The 23655-nt window shown below is 36.4% G+C and overlaps 2 protein-coding genes across 6 annotated transcripts in view; both read left to right on the forward strand.

Moving 5' to 3' along the window:
- LOC129949165 (keratin, type I cytoskeletal 9) overlaps window positions 1–10933 on the forward strand; it is a 57815-nt gene extending 46882 nt beyond the window's left edge. For 3 of the 4 annotated variants that reach the window (XM_056060447.1, XM_056060444.1, XM_056060445.1), the window contains exons 2-6: window positions 342–421; window positions 485–617; window positions 10044–10118; window positions 10216–10522; window positions 10582–10933. In XM_056060447.1, coding sequence (XP_055916422.1) covers window positions 370–421; window positions 485–617; window positions 10044–10118; window positions 10216–10522; window positions 10582–10791 — 777 coding nt within the window. In that variant the 5' untranslated portion in view covers window positions 342–369 and the 3' untranslated portion in view covers window positions 10792–10933. The remainder of the gene's footprint in view (window positions 1–341; window positions 422–484; window positions 618–10043; window positions 10119–10215; window positions 10523–10581) is intronic. The other variant, XM_056060448.1, reaches the window with a different exon arrangement.
- Window positions 10934–17405: 6472 nt separating this feature from the next.
- On the forward strand, window positions 17406–23174 carry LOC129950122 (uncharacterized). Of its 2 annotated transcripts, XM_056061951.1 has the most exons (6): window positions 17406–17564; window positions 20575–20599; window positions 20764–20784; window positions 20998–21090; window positions 21167–22844; window positions 22899–23174. In XM_056061951.1, the coding sequence occupies exons 1-6, from the start codon at window positions 17516–17518 to the stop codon at window positions 23049–23051; spliced, it is 2019 nt and encodes a 672-aa protein (XP_055917926.1). In that variant the 5' UTR covers window positions 17406–17515; the 3' UTR covers window positions 23052–23174. The 2 variants fall into 2 exon arrangements, with proteins under 2 accessions (XP_055917926.1, XP_055917927.1); XM_056061952.1 differs by lacking the exon at window positions 20764–20784.
- The last annotated feature ends 481 nt before the right edge of the window (window positions 23175–23655 follow it).

A 23655-nucleotide genomic window follows, 5' to 3' on the forward strand; every position in this document is an offset into this window, starting at 1 on the left:
TTTTGTACAATGAACTGAAGGTAGAGCTTAGTGAAGTAAAGTTCTAAGTTAGAAGATTCTGACAGTTGAAAAACTAACTAGTTGCCTTGGTCAAAATGTATACGTTCAGAGAATGCAGTTGACCGCAAATGAAGTCCCTAATGTTGTCTGAACCTGCCCTCTATGTAACTGACATATATAAAAACCAACCTGTCAAAACTGACAAAAATGTTACTTAAAATAATTCAAATACATAATTTTTTTGAAGTTGCAAATTATGAATTTAAAAAATAAATTATCATAGATTTATGCAATTTTGAAAAATCCTTAACTATAATCATTATTTTAAATACTTTTTCTAGAACGAAGACATAACAAATATCAACAATTATGTGGAAGTTGATATTAGCTTGTGCTGTTATGCTTGGATCTGCGAGTACATGTATGCAAATTATTTAAATAAAATAATATGAATATAATAATGATTAATAATGTATGATTATAGCTCATCAAAAAAGATATGTTGACAATTACGGATCTGGCAGAAATTACGCTCCCGATTATGGATTTTTTGATCCATATGAATTCCAACAAAAATTAAGTCAACAAATTATGTCACAGCAAAACCATCATAACAGGTATGAAAAGATAAAGTCGATTTAAAACAATAATTAAAACTGGTGTTTGCTGCTTAATTAAAAATTTAAGTTTAATGGTTGATTGGCAAAAATTAAGACACAAATAAAATGTATAAATTGATAGGTAAGGTATTTGGAAGCTAAAATATATAAAGAGTGTTTTTTCTTCAAGGGTATAGAACTTTGAAATGGAATAAAACGAAGATGATTTTTGTTAATGAATTGACATGAAATCTACTTTTTTTGAAAGATAATTCCGACTCCTACTAACTTCCATGGTGAAATGTCAAACCAAATTCAAAAGAAATCACTCAACAGCTGACAAATTTGACGTCAGTCAAAATAGTGTTGCCAGCTTAAATTTGTATGCCTTTAAAAAAACTCTCTTTACATATATCTGCGCTTATGACTTTTTTGAATTTGATATGAATTCGTAAGCTCTGGTCTTGGTTTTGTTGGTAAATGGTTAAAAATGATTAAATTTTGATTGTAAAATTGTTCTTTTCCCAGTTTAGATATGTTTGGTTAAGTGATCGGTTTGTTCACAGTAGATTTGTTTTTATTGAATGGTTATTTTGGTGGCCATAACTTAAAACGGTAGGTTAAAACTTAGTAATGCCGGTCACCCTTTTTTGTCAAGAACGAGAACGTCCACTCACCAACTCTTTAAATGTGTTAGTGCTCCCGAAGATAGTTTTCATATCAGACAGCTGTTGATCTAGTTTATTTGTGGTTTTTGGAAGTGACAGACCTTTTAGTGTTTTTGGTCAATTTATTAAAAGAAACAAAATATCTGTCCGCAAAGCTGAAGAAACTATCCTGATCAGATCAACTGCATTTAATCGAAAAGGGGTAGATTTATTTTACCAATTGCTGGGAATGTGGAGAAACATTTACAATTCGAATGAAACTGGGTTTTCCACCTCCAGGATCCTGGAAAAGTTCTAGCAGAAACTGGTTAAAAATGAGTGGGATCTATAGCCAGCTGGAAGAGAGGGCGCAATATAACGGCATTATGTGCTACCGCTGCCGGTAGTTTCATTCCACCAATGGTCATTTTTCCTCGTGCAAGACACTATCCTAGCCTTGAACATGAGGGACCACCTGGGGCTCTCTATAAACGCTAAAAAAATGGATGGATAACAGAAGATCGTTTTGCAGATTGGCTAGAGCAAAAGTTCTGCTTATCGTGGACAATCATTCTAGTCACATAACACTTCAAGCACACGAATGTTGTCTGAAGCGCTTCTTGACCAAACAGAAGAAGTTACAGAATTGGTCGAATCAGTAAGAGAACAAACTCCAAACCCTGTTTTCCAAGCCACGAAAAATTTTCCAACATCGACCCCTTCGACTTCATCTACTGTCTTGAACGAAAGTATAAAAACCCTTCTCCCAGTGCCAAAAAAAGCTGTCGTTAATCGTAAAGTGAAGTGTAAGGATAAACAACATGCTACTCTGCTAACATCAACACCTATGAAACAAAATTTGGAAGAAAAAGAACTAAAAAGAGCAGCCAACAAAAAAAAAGGAAAACAAGGTGTTGCAAGTACCGGAGACCAAAAAAACAGCGATTCGCAAGGTGACAAAAAAGATTCTTTAAGAATCCACATCCGAGTCTGATAAAACTGGTGAAGGGATTGTCGATGATAACTCTGATGAATTTGGGCGCAACAACGAACTGTGGTATAGGTGCACACGCTGTGCAGACTGGGTTCATGCTGAATATTCAGGTTGGGACAGTCCATCTGGATACATATGCGATGTGTGCCTACAGAAGAGATGACCGCCATTACCAGAATGGGTGACCGGATTTACCCGATCATGCGTTCAATACCGGTCATCTTAAGCCTTTTTTTTTATTTAACTTTTTTCCGTTCAATTAATTTTAATTTTTTAATGTTAATAATACAAGCAATATAAATTAAGTCAATAAAAAGTGAAGTTAAATTTTCTTAAAATGACCGGTATTACCCAGTTTTACCCTATTATTGGCATTAAATGCGTTTTTAGTTGAGTGATTGCTATCGTAAACACAACAGAGCTGTCAAAACGTAAATCCCTTTTCATCATATGATTGAAATGATTTCAAATTTGTATTTTTTTGGTAAAGTAAAAGATGTTAGTTAAAATTAAACTTGAAGGAGGAGTTTATCAATTCATCATCGTCCAACGAATCCTTTGGATTATAAAACTATTCACTGAAAATTTTATTTTACAGCATTTTAAACCTGAAAACTCAATGTTAAGTTGCTTTTTTTGATTTGATTTTTTTTGACAGCTACATATATAAACTTGTGCAGTGATTAGTGATGTGAAAAGTAGTTACTTCGAGGTAATCGTTACTCTAGTTACTTTTTTCAAAGTAATCGTTACTTTTGAATTGTGATTAATTAAAAAAAATACGTGAATAAGGACTCAATTTTACACATTTTTGTTTGAGATATTGCAAGGTCATATGTAGATTTTTATAAAACCTGCAACAGGAATCTAAATCAATGGTTTTTTGGGTGTGTGTAAGTTTGTTTGTATGTTTGCACGTCCGTATGTTTGCTACACATTTTTTTTATGGGCCATATCTCAAGTACCTCAATTATAAATCGGATATCAATATTATTACACTATCATTTTTTATATTTTTTTGATTTATTGGCTTTTAGTAACTTTTGGATATTATTTTTTACGATTTTTCTGGATTTGATTAATATTTTAATACATATACTAAAACTGATTACAATTTCTGAAATAATTTTATGGAAATAATATATTGGAAAAGACAGTGGTTCAAGTAGAGCTTCTGGATTTTTGCATACTGTTAATATTTTTTTCTTTTATAAACGGTGATTTTTTAAGAGCTTGAAAACTTTTTTTAAAAAAAAACGCATAAAATTTGCAAAATCTCATCGATTCTTTATTTGAAACGTTACATTGGTCCATGATATTTACTTTTTGAAGATAATTTCATTTAAATGTTGACCGCGGCTGCGTCTTAGGTGGTCCATTCGGAAAGTCCAATTTTGGGTAACTTTTTCGAGCATTTCGGCCAGAACAGCCCGAATTTCTTCGGAAATGTTGTGTTCCAAAGCTGGAATAGTTGCTGGCTTATTTGTGTAGACTTTAGACTTGACGTAGCACCACAAAAAATAGTCTAAAATCGCATGATCTTGGTGGCCAACTTACCGGTCCATTCCTTGAGATGAATTGTTCTCCGAAGTTTTCCCTCAAAATGGCCATAGAATCGCGAGCTGTGTGGCATGTAGCGCCATCTTGTTGAAACCACATGTCAACCAAGTTCAGTTCTTCCATTTTTGGCAACAAAAAGTTTGTTAGCATTGAACGATAGCGATCGCCATTCACCGTAACGTTGCGTCCAACACCATCTTTGAAAAAATACGGTCCAATGATTCCACCAGCGTACAAACCACACCAAACAGTGCATTTTTCGGGATGCATGGGCAGTTCTTGAACGGCTTCTGGTTGCTCTTCACTCCAAATGCGGCAATTTTGCTTATTTACGTAGCCATTCAACCAGAAATGAGAACAAAATTTGTCGATAAACACATTTCGAACCGAACACTGATTTTGGTAATAAAATTCAATGATTTGCAAGCGTTGCTCGTTAGTAAGTCTATTCATGATGAAATGTCAAAGCATACTGAGCATCTTTCTTTTTGACACCATGTCTGAAATCCCGCGTGATCTGTCAAATACTAATGCATGAAAATCCTAACCTCAAAAAATCACCCTTTATAAATGCAAAGATAAGATTTGTTAAGAATAATACAGCGTCTATAGTCTTTGGTGGTATGACAGTTTGCAATACATATTATTTACTTGCGGCCTAAAATTTTAGGTCCAAGTGATCAAGATTCACAAGTCTGCTAGTTTAACAAAAACATCATTGTAAAATCTAAACCCGATAGGTGTCGCTGTAGTCTATCTTCTACATACAGCTGTGTTCAAAATAATAGGAGTGCTTTTACAAAATTTGCTCAAGTGTTTTTTTACCATGTTTTTACTGGTAATCATCCCATTTCTCTACCGGTAAGTATAACGGGACATTAAAGATGATAAAACAATAACCTGGTTTGCAATTCATAACTGTTTACATTTGTAACCAGAGATCAAATGATCTTTACTCTCAATCAGGCTATTCAAAATAATAGGAGTGTGAGTTATATTGTACGTAAAAATAAACAAAACTTAAAAAAAAAATAAACAGTAAGTAACTAAATTAAAATAGGAATATTAAACAGTTGGAATATCGAATATCTAAACAAGTTTGGTTACTTAGTGGGCCGAGGAAAGCACTGCACCGACGAAAAACGGAAAATCATAAAAAGGTTGCGTAATGAAGGAAAAATGTATAAGGATATAAAGTTGATGTTGGGGTGCTCTGACTAAATGATCGCTAATGCTGTAAAATATAAAAAAAAAGTCGAAACCCGGGAACGGAAACGAGAAACGAGTGAAAATGACTTACGGCAGTAAGTAGCGTAACAATAAGAAGGCGATTGTTGGAACACAGTCTTTCCGCGCGCAGTCCACGAAAAGTGCCGATGCTTGCAAAAAAAACATGTAGCCGCTCGTTTGAAATTTGCAAGAAGCAATGCTAATTGGCCTGCAGAGAAATGGCGAAACATTTTGTGGACTGACGAGACCAAAATTGTTTTATTCGGTGGAACAATACTACCGACGACGTCCAGAAAATTCCGAGTTTAATCCTCGGTACACCATTAAAACGGTAAAGCATGGAGGTGCTAAGGTGATAGCATAGGGCAGTTTCTCATATGCTGGTGTTGGCCCCATACATCAAATGATTGGCGCATTTATGTTGATAAAATGTCCAGCATGATGCTGCCTTATTCGAGTTGGAATATCCCTGATAAGTAACCTTCGTTATGAATATTTATTAGTTTGATCCAAAATTGTAGGCTAGGCCACAAGTAAATTATATTTATTGTGAACTGTCATGTAGCCAAAGATGAAAGACGAGATCTTTTTGTACAAATCTTAATTTCTGTATAAATAAATGCAATAAATATTAACCGTATCAACAAATTCAGAAACTCTTCCACTTTTTTTTCCAATATTTCATTTACATATGATTATTTCTAAAATCGTTTTCAGTTTCAGTATCATTATGATGTATTTCGTATCAAAAACTAACAAAATTTAATCCAAAAGTAACTAGAAGTAATCAAATTCGAAAGTAACTAGAAGTAATCAAATTCGAAAGTAACTAGAAGTAATCAAATTCGAAAGTAATTAGAAGTAATCAAATTCAAAAGTAACTAGAAGTAATCAAATTCAAAAGTAACTAGAAGTAATCGATTAGTTTGATTACTTGAAGTAATCGTTACTTTGTAACGATTTCTTGGGATTTCTCACACCACTAAATATGATCAATCACCTATCCGACACGACATTGAACGCACCTCTCAACTAAAATTATGACACTTCATATGACAACTGAGTTTCAAAGATGTCAAACGAAAGCAAAATCACAATATAAATATTACTTACATATTTATATACAATATGAAAATATAATATAATTATTTCTTGTTTCACACTCGTCATAGAACAGACAGACGGAAAGAATCACCGTCATATTAATGTCATTTTTTGAATAAAATTTCGAGTTTAAAATATGTATACGAATGCCGACAGTAAAAATGCCAAAACGGGCATTAAGTCTTTTTGACCAGAACCATATCGCCCAAATTTATAATGTTAAACCGCCCAAAACAATATTATTAAAGTTTTGTTGTTGTAATATTTGGGCAATATTACCGAACCTTTTGGAGTTGCAACTTTTTTGGGAAATTTTGAAATTTCATTAGAATAATATTAAGATCTTAAAATATCGTATCGCCCGAAAATAGCTCTATAGTCCATTTTTGAAGAAAATACCCCAGAACTTAAAATCAATGTCCTATTCCTCAATTTTAAAATATCGTAACGCCCAAATTACTGATTGACATATTGCACAACATTTTGACATTGTGGCAACATTTTTGTTTACTTTGGGCACTATGACATTTGAGCCCAAACGCAAATATTAAACGAACAAACTGTCAGATCACCCAAAAAATTCGAAATGTCAAGAAAGCGTAATAATCAAGCTTGGCTGTAAATAAAACAAAATCTTTTACTCTGCTCAAAAGCTAGTATCTAGCATTATGGTTTATAAATACTGAAATAGGAATAGGGACATTATGAAATTGAAAAGTTGGTTTGGGTTATGTGACGTTTTCTTAGTGATATTTTTTACGACGGCGACGTTTCCCTTTTTGGGCCTTACGTCATTTCATAATTTGGATTTTATGTCGGTAATATGACATAAGAAACTTTTTTTTTTTTTTCGACAAAAGGAAATCTTCAAAAGACACTTGGCAGTATTCGACACCAAGTAGTGTGGGACTTTTAACCACTAAAACCACCTCTTCATCAGGACCAATCTTGAAGGATCGACTTCGACTTTGGGGGAAGTTTAAACTTTTAATACTTTCCCATGTTTTTTTAGACCATAAGCTAATGAGGCTTGGTTCTTCTTAATCTCCGAACATGGTTTCTTATATTCAAGACGGACTCCATTTCAGAATTATGATGACTTTGCAGTCTCTGGTTGTGCGATACAGCGTATTTTTTAACAACTTCTGTAACCATTTCTAAGTCACGATATAGGTCGGTATTTCTTTTGTACCAAGGTGCATTAACTATTCCACGAAGGACTCTGTTTTGGAATTTTTGGATGATTTCGGTATTTGTTTTCTTTGTACAGCCCCATAATTGGATTCCATAGGTCCAAACAGGCTTTAGTACTTGATTATACAGCACCATTTTGTTTTGGATTGATAAATCAGAGTTGTTACCAAGCAACCAGTACATTTTTCTATATTTCAAGTTTAGTTCTTTTCTCTTCTTTTTGATGTGTTCTTTCCACTTAAGCTTTGCATCCAAAGTCATTCCAAGGTATTTGGCCGTATTGGCGTAAGGTACAGCTTGATTATTAATGATTATTGGAATATTGTTAATCGTTTTATTTGTAAAGTTTATATGTGAAGATTTTGTTTCATTGAGTTTGAAACGCCATTTTTCGGTCCAAGCTCTCACTGTTTCGACGGAATTTTGTAGTTTTACTGCTGCCTTAGAGACACATATGTCGGGTACCAAAATTGCAGTATAATCTGCCAAAGAAGCCATTATGGTGTGATTACCAACTGGAATATCCCTTGTGTATAGTAAATACAGGGTAGGACCTAGGACACTTCCTTGTGGTACACCGGCTTCTATTTTCTTCAATTCCGAGTATTCTTGATCGTACCTTACTCTAAACAATCGGTCTAAGATGTACGATTTTAATATTTCTAAGTACTACCTGGGAAGATCCCTTTGCAGTTTGTACTCAAGTCCCTCATGCCAAACCTTGTCAATAGCTTGAGCAACATCTAAGAAAATAGCTCAACATACTTGTTTTTCTTTAAATGCTTTTTCTATTACATCCGATATTCTATGAAATTGGTCTATCGTGGAATGTTTATTACTAAAGCCAAACTGATGGTTTGGGATAAACTTTCTTTCTTCTATGATTTTGCTAAGTCTCTTCAGAAGCAGTTTTTCAAAAACATTTGCCATAATTGGTATAAGCGATATTGGTCTGTAAGCCGTCACTTCTGTCGGTGGTTTACCTTGCTTTGGTATGACAATTACTTCAGCAATTTTCCAATGGTGCGGGACATACCGGTGCTTAAGGCATGCATTTATTATATATTGGAGTTTTATGAAGGCTTTCAATGGCATTCTTTCATAACCTGAGCAGTAATTAGATCGTAACCTGGTGATTTTTTATTTGGTAGTTGATGCAAACACATACTTTTTATTTCTTTAAGTCTTACAATTGGTATTTCACTTTCATCTATCTTATCAACAAAGTGTAAGTTATTTTCAGCCTCGTTTGATGAGTATGGCTTTAAAACATTCGCAAGATGTTAAACGAAAAGGTTAGCTTTTTCTTTCGGGTTACCGATCCATTTCCCATCTTGACATTTTAAAGGGCTAGTTTTGTAACTGCGGTCTCTTCTATTAGAAAATGTTGGAGTACTTTCTTCAGCGGCCTGTTGCACATCAGCAATAAATTGTTCCACTTCATGGTCAATTTGCTCGATTGTATAAATGAGAGATCTTAAATTTATAAAACTTAAAAGCCTTTTCTTTTTTTTAAAAGCTTTGGATTACTTTTTTCTAGTGCTTCCGATTTACTTAGTGATAGAATCACTGGAGTATGATCTGATGACAGGTCATAATTACCTTCGAAACTAATGTGATTTCGTTTGATTTCTTTAGATACGAAAAAGTAAATAACGTCTGGTATTTTGTTAGTATCGGAATGGCAGTAAGTTGGCGACCTGGAGGAATAGAATTCGCAATTATATTTACAGCCTGCTTGGATTTCAACTTTTGTTGGTATAAGTCTTGAACCCCAATGGGTGTGTTTCGCATTGAAGTCTCCACCAACAAGAAAGTTATGCCGAAGAAGATTAAAAAGATCTGTATAGTCATCTTCTGTCGGGGAACGTCTTGGTGGGCAGTATATAGCTGCTATCTTTAACTCTTTCTTTTTCATACCAATACTAATAGTTGTTACTTGCATATTTTCATTAGTAAACTTGGCTACTTCATAATGTTTTAAGCTTTCTTTTATATGACATACGAAACGATAAAAATCATTATCTTCGTAATGCTCAAAATAAATGTCACAAAGTCCAACCCTTATGTCATAACACTCAAATTAAAAAGTAAAAATTCTTTAGGGTAAATTCATAGATAACAATTTGGGCGTTCTTTTTATTTAAAATTTATTTCGACGTTACTACATTCGCTTTCCATTTTTTGGCGATTTTTGTATACTTTTTGGGCTTCGTAACCAATAATTTATGGCCTTATGACATTTTACGATTTAAGCGTTATGGTTTTGAGCCTAATGCTCCTAAAAAGTAAATATATAGATACTGGAAATAAGTAAAACATTATGTCAGGGATAAATGAGTATTTGACGTTTAAAGGTTTAAATTATTCAGTCGGGTTTGTAAAAGAACGCAGTCTTCAACATTGCAAAGACTTAAAATGAATATTAGAAGATTGAAAGAGTTGAAGTCAAAATATTGCAATATATTTTGATGTCAAATGATTGCTAATTGCAAAACCCAAGGTCCAGTCTCAAAGAGGGTTTAATGAATGCGATCCTAAAACCAAAGTTATTAAAGATTTCCTCTTTTTGAAGCCTCTGACACAAATAAATAAATTTAAACTTATCAAAATTAATCGTTATGCAGCTTACACATTTCTAGCTTTAATAGGTTCATAAACTTATGCCTCATTGTAAATACTATATATAAAATGCTTATTAATCTAACCTTATAGAGCGCTTTCTTCGGTGTTTGCCACAAATGATGCATCTGCATTTGCTGAAGCTTCAAATGTCCCCGATTTCGATGAGTAAATATTTTTAATTTCAGAATTTTATTTTACCAAAATTTAGTACAAAACTAAGAAATACCTTCATACTATAAGAATATCTTTATTCCTTGAAAAGGCTCTTCCAAGAACAATTCTCCCATCAACAAAGATTCTTTGATAATCTTCGTCGTCAATCCCAAGCTGCTGCAGCAGGAGCTTTCAGTGGTGCTTCATCTAGTTCTGGTGGATTTGGATCTGGTTCTGGGTATGGAACTCGATCTGGATTCGGATCTGGATATGGAAATGGATATGGACCAGGATCTGGATCTGGTTCAGATTATGGTTCATCTTCTGGTAATTATGCACCAAATTATGCTTCAGCCAGTGGAAGTTATGGTCCAGGAGGTGGACATCAAACTGCTTCAATTTACCCAGAAAATCCGGTAAGATATGAAAATGACAATCAAACATCAACTTATTGCTATTTGTGGCTATTTTTTAGAACGTTCCCAACATAAATACTCGATTTTCCGATGACGATAGTGGAATTGGAGGCGGCAGTAGCGGCGGCGGTGGTGGTGGCTACCGTGGAGTTTCTGTGAGTTCCTATTCAAGTTCATCAGATGTCAATGGTAAAAAGACAAATCAACGTGGTGCTTCAACAACAATCAATGACAATGGAAAAGTCACAACATACCGCGTTCACTCTTAGATGACAAAATTTAAAATATAGCTATGTACCTACCTATTCGAAAATATATAACTGTGTATTTGTAAAACGTCCATTAATATGATTTATTTAAAAGAAAAACAAATAAAATAATATGTTTTATTTTTTTAAACTTATCGTTGAATAGTAGCATTTTTAATTGCTTTAAATTTTGAAGAATCATATTTATCAACTTAAAAGCGATTTTTATATGAAAATTTATGACATTTTTACAATGATGGGTTTTTCGAACTTTGACTGATGGCATCAACAATTGCGGACAGACATACATTTTGTTATCAACTTATTGTTACTAACCTACTTATACTTTACCATAAGAGACCCATTTAAAACGTAACGTATAAATATTTTAAGCTATAAATTATTTGAATTAAGAATAAGGCTAAGGATATGGCAGAATAACGACATGTGCAGTCAAATAGCTTTTACAACTTTTCTCATTAACAATTTGTTTTTTTCTTCAAAAACTTCAAAGAACATTTTATAAAAATGGGCGCATTCATAAAGCTAGTGACTACGTGGTCAATCCGAAACTGTCATATTAATGACAAATACAATTTTTTTCTTTTTAAATTCAATAAAACCAAATAGAAGAGATAATTTGATTGATTTATATTTGTATTTAAATTCCCAAAGATTAATTTGAATTCTTGTGTCCTTACCGAGCAGCTGATTGTGAAACGTCAAAACCAGTGTACACTAACTTTGTAGCCGACATTTTGACACTAAAGTACTTTTGTAATTAGATTTAGCCAATCAGAATCCCTTGCATTCGTAGCCACTAGTTTTGTGAATGCGACCAATGTGTCTGAAATATAGTGTTTGCAAAACACTCGCATCAAGGCTTAATTCGCCAACATAAGCCTAATATGCGTGCATGCGCCAACAGAGGAGAAAGTTGAAGACACCAAAGACATATTCTTCGAGCTCTTGGACAAGACATATGAGCAGTGCCCTGGCTATGACACTAAAATTGTCTTAGGAGAGTTTAATGCCAAGCTAGGAAGAGAAGACATCTTTGGTGGCATAATCGGGAGATACAGATTGCACGACACTACCTCCGACAACGGATTCAGGCTGGTCGAGTTCACGCATCTTAATATTCACAAGGGGGCATGGAAATCTCCTGATCAATCAACCGTCAACCAGATTGACCACATTGCGATTGACGCACGACACTACTCCACTATACAAGATATCCGAACTTTCCGAGGGACCAACATTGACTCGGACCACTTCCTCGTTGTAGCCAAGGTACGTCTACGGATATCCCGATCCAAGCCAAAAAGCAGCCATCAGAGATGCCGCCTCTGAATTGCTAGGCGCTGCACAAAAGGCCTAGAGCTGCTCGCGAGCTCTACGAGCAGAAGAGGAGAGAGGAACACCGGCTTCTTAGATGGAAAAAAAAGCATGAGAAGCGCACGATCGAGGAGATAGAGGGATGTCACAACAGGAATGAGGTTCGTAAATTTTACCAAAAGGTAAAAAAAACCTCCCAAGGATACCAGCCACTAACCGATGCCTGTAAGGACGATCCGGGGAACATCGTAGTAGAACCGCAGTCGATGCTAAGAATATGGAAAGATCACTTCTCCAAATTATATAACGGCGATGACGAACCGAATTCCGCTGTAAGGGAGATAGAACCACTCAACCTCGGCGACGCAGATCAACAATTCCGCCTACCCGACCTTGACGAAGTGAAGATAGCTATATCTAAACTTAAGTCAAACAAAGATGCTGGAGCTGACGGCATCGCTGCCGAACTATTCCATGCAGCAGGCGATGACTTGGTACGGAGCATGCACCAACTCATCTGCAAAATATGGTCGGAAGAAAGCATGCCCGATGAGTGGAATCTCAGCATAGTTTTCCCGATACATAAGAAAGGAGACCCTCTAAACTGCGCCAACTACAGAGGCATCAGTCTCCTTAACATTGCGTATAAGATCCTCTCTGCCGTATTATGTGAATGTCTGAAGCCATTCGTCAACAACCTGATTGGTCCTTATCAGTGTGGCTTCAGACCAGGAAAGTCCACTATCGACCAAATATTCACACTACGGCAGATCTTGGAAAAAACCCAGGAGCTGCAAATCGATACCCACCATCTCTTTATCGATTTTAAAGCCGCGTATGACAGCATCTATAGGGAAGAGCTCTACCGAGCGATGTCTAGTTTTGGCATCCCTGTCAAACTTATCCGTTTGTGCAGAATGCACGCTGCTCTATCATGGTCGGAAAAGATCTTACCGATGCATTTGATGTCAAAAAAGGTTTTAGACAAGGCGATGCACTGTCATGCGACTTCTTCAACATCGTTCTGGAAAGAATTGTGCAAAACTCAACCGTAAACACTAGAGGCACAATCTTCCAAAGGTCCATCTAATTACTCGGATACGCAGATGATATTGACATAATTGGAAGATCAAAGCGTGATGTCAGTGGAGCGAAGAAGATGGGTTTAGTGGTCAATGAGGGCAAGACCAAGTATATGCTGTCATCAAAAAAGGACACTGAACGACAACGTCTTGGACAAAACGTCACCATGGACAGCTATAACTTTGAGGTAGTTAAGGACTTTGTCTACCTAGGCACCGCTATTAATACAGACAACGACACCAGCGCTGAAATCAAACGAAGAATAACTCTTGCAAATCGCTGCTTCTTTGGACTTAGAAGGCAATTGAGAAGTAAAGTCCTCTCTCGAGCATTTAAAAAAATGTTTGGTCCCGTACGCATAGATGGAGAATGGAAGAGAAGATATAACGACGAACTGTACGGGCTGTACAGCTACATTGACATAGTTAGCAGAATTAAAGTCCAACGGCTTAGATGGCTAGGTCATCCGGAAGGTCTTCGAATCCAATCCCGAGGGACGGCCCAGTAGAGGAAGACCGCGACTCAGGTGGCGCACCCAGGGGGGAGAGGACCTCAACCAACTTGGCGTGCGAAACTGGAGACATCTAGCTAGGGACAGAGCTAGCTGGAGATGCATGTTGGTTGAGGCCCAGGTCCGCCCCGGACTGTAGCGCCACCTTAAGTAAGTAAGTAATTACTCTAGAAAGAGAGGGAAACAGAGTGTTTGCTTATGCGGACGATGTTGCAGTAACGGGGTAAACATCCCAATATACTAAAAGAACTCTTACAAACGCTTTAAATAAGCTCACCAGATGGGCAAATCGATGTGGACTAGGCGTTAACCCACAAAAAACCGAACTTGTCCTCTTCACAAGGAAATACAAGGTCCCATTCATTGACCCTCCCCTGATAAACGGTGTACCACTTAAATTCTCTTAATCAAGCAAAATACTTGGGTCTCATTTTGGTTAAGAAATTAAGTTGGAAACCTAATATTCAGGAGAGAATAAAAAAGGCCACAGTAGCCCTGTTCTCCTGTAAAAAGGCAATTGGTAATAAATGGGGCCTATAACCCCGCATTACACACTGGCTATATATCTCGGTCATAAGGCCGATCCTTACTTATGGAGTAGCGGTATGGTGGATTAACTCAGCAAAGTCCAACGAACAGCCTGCCAGTGTATGGAAGGAGCACTTCGCTCTACCCCCTCCGCCTCACTTTATGTTCTGTTCCATCTAATTCGATCCGATTGTGCCTCTAGTGTTGACCGTTGAGTTTTGCACAATTCTTTCCAGAACGATGTTGAAGAAGTCGCATGACAGTGCATCGCCTTGTCTAAAACCTTTTTTGACATCAAATGCATCGGTAAGATCTTTTCCGACCTTGATAGAGCAGCGTGCATTCTCCATCGTCATTCTGCACAAACGGATAAGTTTGACAGGGATGCCAAAACTAGACATCGCTCGGTAGAGCTCTTCCCTATAGATGCTGTCATACGCGGCTTTAAAATCGATAAAGAGATGGTGGGTATCGATTTGCAGCTCCTGGGTTTTTTCCAAGATCTGCCGTAGTGTGAATATTTGGTCGATAGTGGACTTTCCTGGTCTGAAGCCACACTGATAAGGACCAATCAGGTTGTTGACGAATGGCTTCAGACGTTCACATAATACGGCAGAGAGGATCTTATACGCAATCGACTGCGGTTCTACTACGATGTTCACCTGATCGTCTTTACAGCCTTCGGTTCGTGGCTGGTACCCTTAGGAGGTTTTGTTTACCTTTTGGTAAAATTTACGAACCTCATTCCTGTTGTGACATCCCTCTATCTCCTCGATCGCGCGCTTCTCATGCTCTCTATTTTTCCGTCTAAGAAGCCGGTGTTCCTTTCTCCTCTTCTGCTCGTAGAGCTCGCGAGCAGCTCTAGTCCTTTTGTGCAGCGCCGTTTTGTATGCCTCTTGTTTCGCTGCGTGCGCTTGCCGGCATTCGTCGTCAAATCAGGGGTTTCGCTGTGGTGGCCATGTGAAACCTAGCACTTCAGAGGTGGCATCTCTGATGGCTACAAGGCAATGTTGCCACTGGTTTTCAATGCTTAATGCAGGCAGCATAGGACTCCTTAAGAGGTTATTAGAGACTCGATCGGATAAGGACATGGCAGTCTCTTGCGATTGTAGCCGTCCAACATCGAATCTTCCCACAGTACTTCCTTGTTTTGGCTTGGATCGGGATATCCGTAGCCTTACATTGGCTACAACGAGGTAGTGGTCCGAGTCAATGTTGGCCTCTCGGAATGTTCGGATATCCTGGATACTAGAGAAGTGTCGTGCTTCGATCGCAACGTTTTCAATCTGGTTGACGGTTGATTGATCAGCAGATTTCCATGTCCCCTTGTGGATATTAAGATGCGTGAACTGCGTACTAGCTACCAGAACGTCTCGCCCCGCAGCGAAATCGACCAGCCTGAATCCGTTGTCAGAGGTAGTGTCGTGCAGGCTGTATCTCCCGATTATGCCACGAAAGATGTCTTCTTTTCCTAGCTTGGCATTGAAATCTCCTAAGACAATTTTAATGTCATAGCCAGGGCACTGCTCATATGTCTTATCCAAGAGCTCGAAGAATATGTCTTTGGTGTCTTCATCTTTCTCCTCTGCTGGCGCATGCGCGCATATTAGGCTTATGTTGGCGAATTTAGCCTTGATGCAGATTGTCGTGATGCGCTCAATCACACTGTTTAAACTCAAGACAACCTGTGGCCGCTTGTGTCCTCTTTAATGCACATGTCTACCATTTGAAGATCTAAATCATATCGTTATAATAGCCTCTCACGTTTCGTAAGGGACTCAAGCTGGTTCCATTGAGCTTAGGAGGAAGTCTCAGGATTCATGTAGTATCACAATGGGCCATTAAACTGGCCTATGTGTGTCCGTTTCCATCTTGGACAGCCACTATAACCTAACCTAACCAAGTCAACACTGGATGCTGATAACATGGGCGTAATCGGAATTAATCAGCGTGTATGTCAATAGGGTTCTTGTGAGTATTTGACAGAGGCGACAAAAATGACCTGCACCCCTAAGTCAAAAGTCACCATCAGAAGTAACTTTGATGTAGTTAAGGACTTTGACTACCTAGGCTATAAACGCATGAAACAACACAACAGAAAGAATTATTCTTGGTGTTTCTTTGGGCTTAGAAATTGAGCAACCAAAGTCTCCCATTATCATCCCCGTCCTGATTTACGGTGCAAAACAGATGGACTTAGACAAAAGCGGATGAAAGCACCTTTGGTCGTCTGTAGTGAAATGTTCTTCGCGTGCTCTGCGTGTGCTTTCCGTATAAATAAAAAGTGAGTGGGGGAGAAGATAGAACGTAGTAAAAAGAGTAAAAGCTCCGGACCGGAAAGTCTTCGAATTCACACCCACAGGACAGCGAAGTATAGGAAGACCGCAGATCAGGTGACGCGCACAAGTGGAATGAGAGCTCAACCAATTTGGAGTGCGAAACTGGAGACATCTAGCAATGTACCAAGCTAGATGGTGAAGTTTGTTGGGTAAGGCCCTGGTTCACATAGGACTGTAGCGTCACCTTAAGCAAGTAAGTCTACAATGACAAGCCCGCTTCTATTGACGCACTATGAAGCATGTTGGTCCGAAATTTTAAGAAACGTATTCGATAGCCCTCAATAATCCACCCGCTTGAATGTTTAGTTTGAGCCTTGTACTGTAACGCTTGTACCGTTCCTAATCTAATCAGGCGTAACTCGTCATTGTAAACCCTATCATTCATAACAAAATTATGTGTTGCTCTAATATAAAATGAAATGAAATTTCTCCTTTATCTTCAAAACTATTCATAGAGATGCCCGTGAACTAGTTTCATCAACTTTGATTTTTAATGAATTTTTCTTAAAGTTTTTCTTATCAATAAAACTCAATGATAATTGATAATCAAAAGCTTCCTAAGTTTAATAAGGTTAAGTTATTTTTTTCTTCTATTCAACTATTGAATAATTTTTCATTTCATTGTGATTTCGCTTCAAGCATCCTATAAATTTAATACATTCAAATTTTTTAAAATATACAAATAATTTTTGCGTTATAAAGACTTTATTGACAGTGAGAGAGAGTTCAAATATGTATTGATGAATCTTATCAATATTTTGTTTCTGTATTTAGTTTTTTTTTTCAAAAACTGAAAAAATGATATTTTTTCGAAAAGATTATGAATTTAAGAAGACAAATCAATTCAGTTGGTGGTTCATAGTCAAATAAGTTACATCGAACCGCTCGTATTGGATTTAAATTTTCTATATAATATTTTTTTTTTGTTTTTTAAAATAGAGTTAATATGAAGTTTTTAGTAGTATTAGCTTTGTGCTTAAGTGCTGTTGTTGCAGGTAATAAATTTATAAAATTTCAAAAGTGAAAGTTAAATGAAAAATTAATTTGGTGCAACAAAAAATATAAACAGTATTAACAATTGCATTTGTGCAGTTTAAGAAGATTTATACTTAAGCTTCTATATAAAATAGACTTTGAAGAAGTCATAGTTTGTTTTATTGGTTAACAATTTTTGTTAACTCTTTTTTAAGAATAAAATATTTTGATTCAATCTTCCCAAAAATCCCAAGAATCAGTAATGACGCGAGTTAATCCAGGGATTAAAATTTAAACAACAAGATTTCAAGAATTGATGAGGTTTGATACTTTAACATTATAACCTTCAACCTTATCAGTTATTGCATCTATACTTTGGGCCTTCAATCTTGATCTCAAAATTTAAAGATGAACTTATTGTACGTTATACACACGTATTTTTCAAAGTTTTTCAAAGCCTAGAAGTCCGTAGATTTTTTTTAATCTATAAAACATACATTTAGAAACGTAACCTTTTTTAACGTTTTAAAAAAGTGATCTTCTGTTTTGCTCAAAAATGCACAACCACAGAATTTGGATAGATTGAGTGGCCAAACGAAATACTATAGACGTACATATGTCTTACAAATTGGGTCTTTTCTAATATCTAACAATGTTTAAAGATGTGAATTCTAAATTGAAAATTAACTACAAAGAAATGCTTAAAAGGAAAATAAATTGTTTGAGTATTAAATGTCTACAACTGTTTTAACATTATGATGTCACCTTAAGTTTTCTATCTACAATTCAATGCTATCACGAATCACGGTCATGAATTCAGATAGTGGCTGTGTTCCAGACCTAGTTTCAGACTGAAAGTTAGAAGTCTTTCCATACTTCAAAAGTTGTAAAACATTTGCTTTTTTGACAGATTTAGTCCGACAAATGTCTTCTGGTGGTTTCTGGCTTGGCTGTCAAATTCGATTAGATGTTCACGGCAAGTAATGACAGAAGAAAATAAAAACATGTGTTTCCTATTGACTAAGGGTTGCCCAAGTAATTCTTTTATTTTCATTTTGGTAAATTTGAATATTGTTCATATTTTCTATTCAATTTAGTTAATTAAATAATTTTCATACAATTTATACCTTTTTATAAAACTGTTACTAAAGAAGAAATTTATAGAACATACAAAACTTATTGCTGTCAATATTTGTTGAAAATTGAAGTTTCATAATTTAAGGAAAACATTTATTTTTATTTAAAAACAAATATAAGTTAACTTTTGTTGATATTTATTTCATTGGATTCTTATTTATGATTAAGTTTATTAAAATTTATCAATGATCTTCGGTAACTCTGCTCGAGTATATTTTTGACGTTAAAAACAGTCAAAACTCGAGTAAATAGGTGAGAAAACCGTTCTTGATATTTTTACAGTTTATATTCTCTCTGAGAGCATTTCATCCCCACTCCCCAAACCTGACATTTGACCAAATCCCCAAATCTGACATTTGACCAACTTTTAGTGCGAGAAATGTCTAGAACACAGCTAGTAACAAATTTATAAACAGATCTAAAAATAAAAGATACACATAAGGTTGTAAACACAAGTTTTTAAATTATGTTTTCTGATGACAAAATTGAAACAGACTCGGTTCAGCAAAGTTTAAACTTTTAATCTCTTTTTTTAATTATATATCTACAAGTTCAATACAAATATGTTAAAACGTTTTTTTAAATAAAATAAAATAAAATACAGATTTAACATTTATCCAAATGCCGCAAAATAAAATGGTTTTAAATCAAATTTATAGACATACAGTTTTTCGAATTACTACCAAAACCAATACAGTTTTAATCTGTCAAACTGATGAGTCGTTTTTCATTTTTAGTTTGGAACAGAACCCGAACTGTCAAAAAACTATCTTTTCTTTTTTCGCTCTGAATTCTTGAAGCTTCGAATTTGTATTTGTTTTTTGGTTCTGAATATGTTCTGAGCTTGTTGATGGACTTTGATCGAGTTGAAAAATGCAGTACTCGTGGAGTAGAACTGTCACGTAAGAGGCCTTGAACTGCCAATTGCGAAGAATTGAAAAACAGTAATTCTTGCAATGAAAGTGCTTTCTCAAATTAGCCGTTCAGGCTCTGCATATAAACTGTAGTTCCTCTGCATTCCCAAACATTACTCGCACACAGAAATGGTTGAAAGTTGTAACTAGGCATTAGTTCTCTCGAGCTTTTGCGCCTCCTTATTTATTTGGGACGAGTTGAATGCTGAACACAATCATTTGACAGGTGAAATGACAAAAATTGAGATTGAAATTTGAATCAAATTTTTTGTTTTCATGTAAAAGAAAAATGAAAATTGTCCAAAAGTGACAGCTGATTTTTTAGGGGTGTTTCAAAAATATTTATAAGCACTCAAAAGAAGCTATATTTGGAGGATGCTCAGAGTATGCTCGATATATTGGGACTCTGTTTCAGAGCTAATAAAGAAAAAAGCATATTGAGATAGTTTGTGATATGAATGAAAATTTGACAGCTGCATCGTTACTAGTTCTAGGACAAGATAAAATCAAATGCGTGTTGCAATCGCCACGAAAAACTCCTTTTTTTTCAAATTAAAATCCAGAATTATCGACACAAGATGACATATGTCAATTCTAGTTTCACTCAAACCTGAAAATGTGTTTGACATATAAGAAAATTAAACGAAAGCCCGGGATAATATTCAGGTATCTGTCATTTCACGATAAAAACAAATTCCATTCCATTTTGTTTTGTTCTCGATTTCTCAATGATTTTTTGAGAAATAAATTATTCAGTCTGGTGGTAAAAATAGAAATGATTCCTATAAAACTTTTTTTTTTTATTTTTATGTTTGATACCTAAAATCATTTTTTTTGTTTCCTAAACTGACATGACATCCGGTTCAAAATTGATAAGACAATTTAAATTAATTGTTAATATGACGAAATTGATAATTAAATTAATTTCAAAGACCTTGTCACTAACGCTTTTTTTTGTTTCTTTGAATTTTATTTCCAGAACTTCCATTGGACCTTCACGCGAGGTAGGTTTCAAATTCTTATCTTTTAAATTTTGTATTTAAAAAAAAATAATATGAAAGCAATATGTACATATGTGTGTGTCAAAGTCGCCTTAATATAATAATAATTATACTTTGTATGTATTTTTTTTATTAATTTCAAATGAGTGATGAATCTTTTCTTTAAGAGTCAATTCCCTTCGTGATATGTAAGTACCATAAAAACCGTTTGGTTGATTTTGCTATACAAAACAAAATTGATACAAAATTTCCTCAATTGGCTTGGTACAAAAAAAAAATCAAAAATTAAAAACAAATCCAAAAATCAAAAATTGGCAACACTGTTTTTTTTAAAGATTTATTTTTTTTTCATATTTTGAACACAAAATATCATTTTTTCAATTTTATTTTTTAAAATGAAGTCATTATTCACAACACTCACAAACTGTTGGAGATGCCAAGAGAATCGTCAATCAAAAGTTAGGAGCTGAACTTTCTTCCGACTCCGATGTAGGGTAGGTTTTGATTGTTTTTACTTAGGCAGCACAGAAAACAAAAACAAACAAACAAACTTCTCCTCCGCCATTTTAGTCAACAACAATTGCAGTCATCATTGGAAGAGGTTGATTCTTATGGGGTTGGAACTGTTGGTGCCTCAGGCTTTTCAGGGTCTGGCTACTCGGGCTCATCGTCATCATCAGCCTACAACAGTGCTAGCAGCGCAAGTCAGTCTGGAACTCAACAAGTCTTACAAGATGAATACGGAAGTGCTGGATTTGGTGTTAACGTGGGTGTCGGTGCTGGATCATCAGCACTCAACACTGAATATTCTTCCTCCTCATCGCAAACTGCTGGTTCAGGGCCAATTGTCATTCCAGTGAGTGGTGGTGGTTCATCGAGCTTTTCCGAACAATCAGAGAGACGTGTCGAAGGCGGTAGTTCTCCAGTGGTTATCACTTCACCAGTGGGTGGCTCTGAGACTTACTCTCATCACGAATCCCGAGTCCAAAATCAGGCAACCCCAATCTATGTGAGCTCACCTTCAGGCGGTGCCGAAAGTTATTCCCACCATGAAGAACGTCGTGTACAAAATCAAGCTGCTCCAGTGTATGTAGCCCCATCTGGAGGCTCTGAAAGCTACAGCCATCACGAAGAACGTCGTGTGCAAAATCAAGCAGCCCCTGTGATTGTTGCCCCTGTTGGAGGATCTGAGAGTTTCAGTCGCCATGAGGAACGCCGTGTTCAAAACCAAGCTGCTCCACTTTACATCAGCTCACCATCAGGTGGATCGGAGAGCTACACCCATCACCGAGAGCAACGTATTCAACAGGCTGCCATCCCAACAGTGTACGCTCCAAGTGGTGCTTCTGAGAGCTACTCGCATCAACGTATGCAACGTGTTCAGAACCAAGCTATGCCAATAATCTACTCATCACCCAGTGGTGCGTCCGAGAGTTACTCCCACCGCAGTGAGAAAATTATTAAGTCCCAGCCCGTTCCAGTCTACATCCCAGCACCCTCCGGTTCTGAAAGTTTCTCACAGATGAGCAAGTTCTCTTCTCAATCTCAAGCTGCTCCATTGACCATAATTCCATCAGTTGGCATTAGCTCGCACTCATCCCTATTGAACAGCCAGTCACAAATTCTTCCCACAGCAACTTATCTACCCGCTCAAGACTCCTTCGGCAGATATTCATCGGAGAGTATTTCCAACTCCCAGATCGCTCCAACCTACAGCACCATCATCACCCCAGGAGGTGGTGCCTCTGAATACAGCTACACACACAAAAGCTCGAAGTCCCAGGCTCAGCCAAGTATCATTTACTCACGACCCGCCTTAAATTCTCATTCTAGCTACACTTCGCAACAGTCCGCGAGAAACAGTGGCTCGAGCTTGCTTCCAATTGTTACCGGTTCTTTAGTCAATACCAATGGTTTATACTCTACAAATGGTGCTTTGGTTGCTTCCCCATCTCTTGGAAGCAGCTCTACCTTTGGGTCTCACCAATCGTCGCTCTTCGACTCTGGTCTACATTCTTCATCATCTGGCCTTGACCGCTATATGACCGAATCAGAACGCTTGGCAAGAATGCAAGCTCACGATGTTGGTTTCGGTGGTTTCCGTACCGGAAGTTCACAATTGAATTTGGATGGAAGTACCTCTTTTGGCAGTCTTGGATCTGGTAATTTGGGTCTACGTGGGGTAGATGGTGCAGGTTATCGTACAAAATCATGGGAAAAGAGTTCCAAATGGGCCTCTGGCACACAGGTAAGAATTATTAAAGTAATGTTATTTACATTATTTATTTTTGTTTCTGTAAAGTTCGGTGCCGATGGAAGACCAAACAACTACAATCTCTTGTCAACTGCTGAAGCTGAAAACCACGACATCAATGGCAGAAGGGCTGGCTACAAGGCTGCTACAACGACTCTCGATGATGATGGCAAAGTCAGTACTTACAGTATCCATTCATAAGGAAGATTAATTTGAAGGCGTCGTTTCTTAATTGTAATAAAGTTATGTAAAAGTCATTATGAGTTGTTATTTTGTTAAAAAAAAGTTTTTGTTAAAAAATAAAATCAATTAATTAAATCCGTACTTTTTTGTTTTTACTCCCTATTCGGAGGCTTGCAACCGAGTTGGGTTGATATCTAAAAAGATGAGTACATAGCTTGAGAATTTACTAACTAATACATTTCCTAGTGAAGTGGCTTGAATAAATGACTTCAAAAAAGACAAGTAAGCTTTGAAAGCTTTTAAGTGTTAGTTACTAGATCTTGCAGCCTTTTGAGGTTACTCTAAGGTGGATTACTTTCCACTGTTTATATGTATAGGTTCACAAATCTAGTGAAGAAAGGGCCTTTATGCTAATCCCTGGCTTAAGCTGAACCTTAAGCTTATTGCTACAAGCCTTTTCAATGAATAATATTTGCTTTTGCTGGAAATCATTCAAGAGCACATTTTATCATTAAAAAATGAGTAATCAAGACAGGTCTTACAACACCTTGAAAGGTCTGGAAATAACTTGCGAATGCTTGAAATCCAAGGTATGTGTTAAAATAACAAAAAAAGGTCTTTA

This window comes from Eupeodes corollae, chromosome 3 (assembly GCF_945859685.1).
Source record: "Eupeodes corollae chromosome 3, idEupCoro1.1, whole genome shotgun sequence".
NCBI lineage: Eukaryota > Metazoa > Arthropoda > Insecta > Diptera > Syrphidae > Eupeodes > Eupeodes corollae.

Coding starts and splice junctions, on each gene's coding strand:
- LOC129950122 (XM_056061951.1), top strand. CDS start 17,516: ATGAAGTTTTTAGTAGTATTAGCTTTGTGCTTAAGTGCTGTTGTTGCA. Junction 20,785..20,997: donor GTCAATTCCCTTCGTGATAT/GTAAGTACCATA, acceptor TTTAAAATGAAG/TCATTATTCACAACACTCAC. Junction 21,091..21,166: donor TCTTCCGACTCCGATGTAGG/GTAGGTTTTGAT, acceptor CCGCCATTTTAG/TCAACAACAATTGCAGTCAT.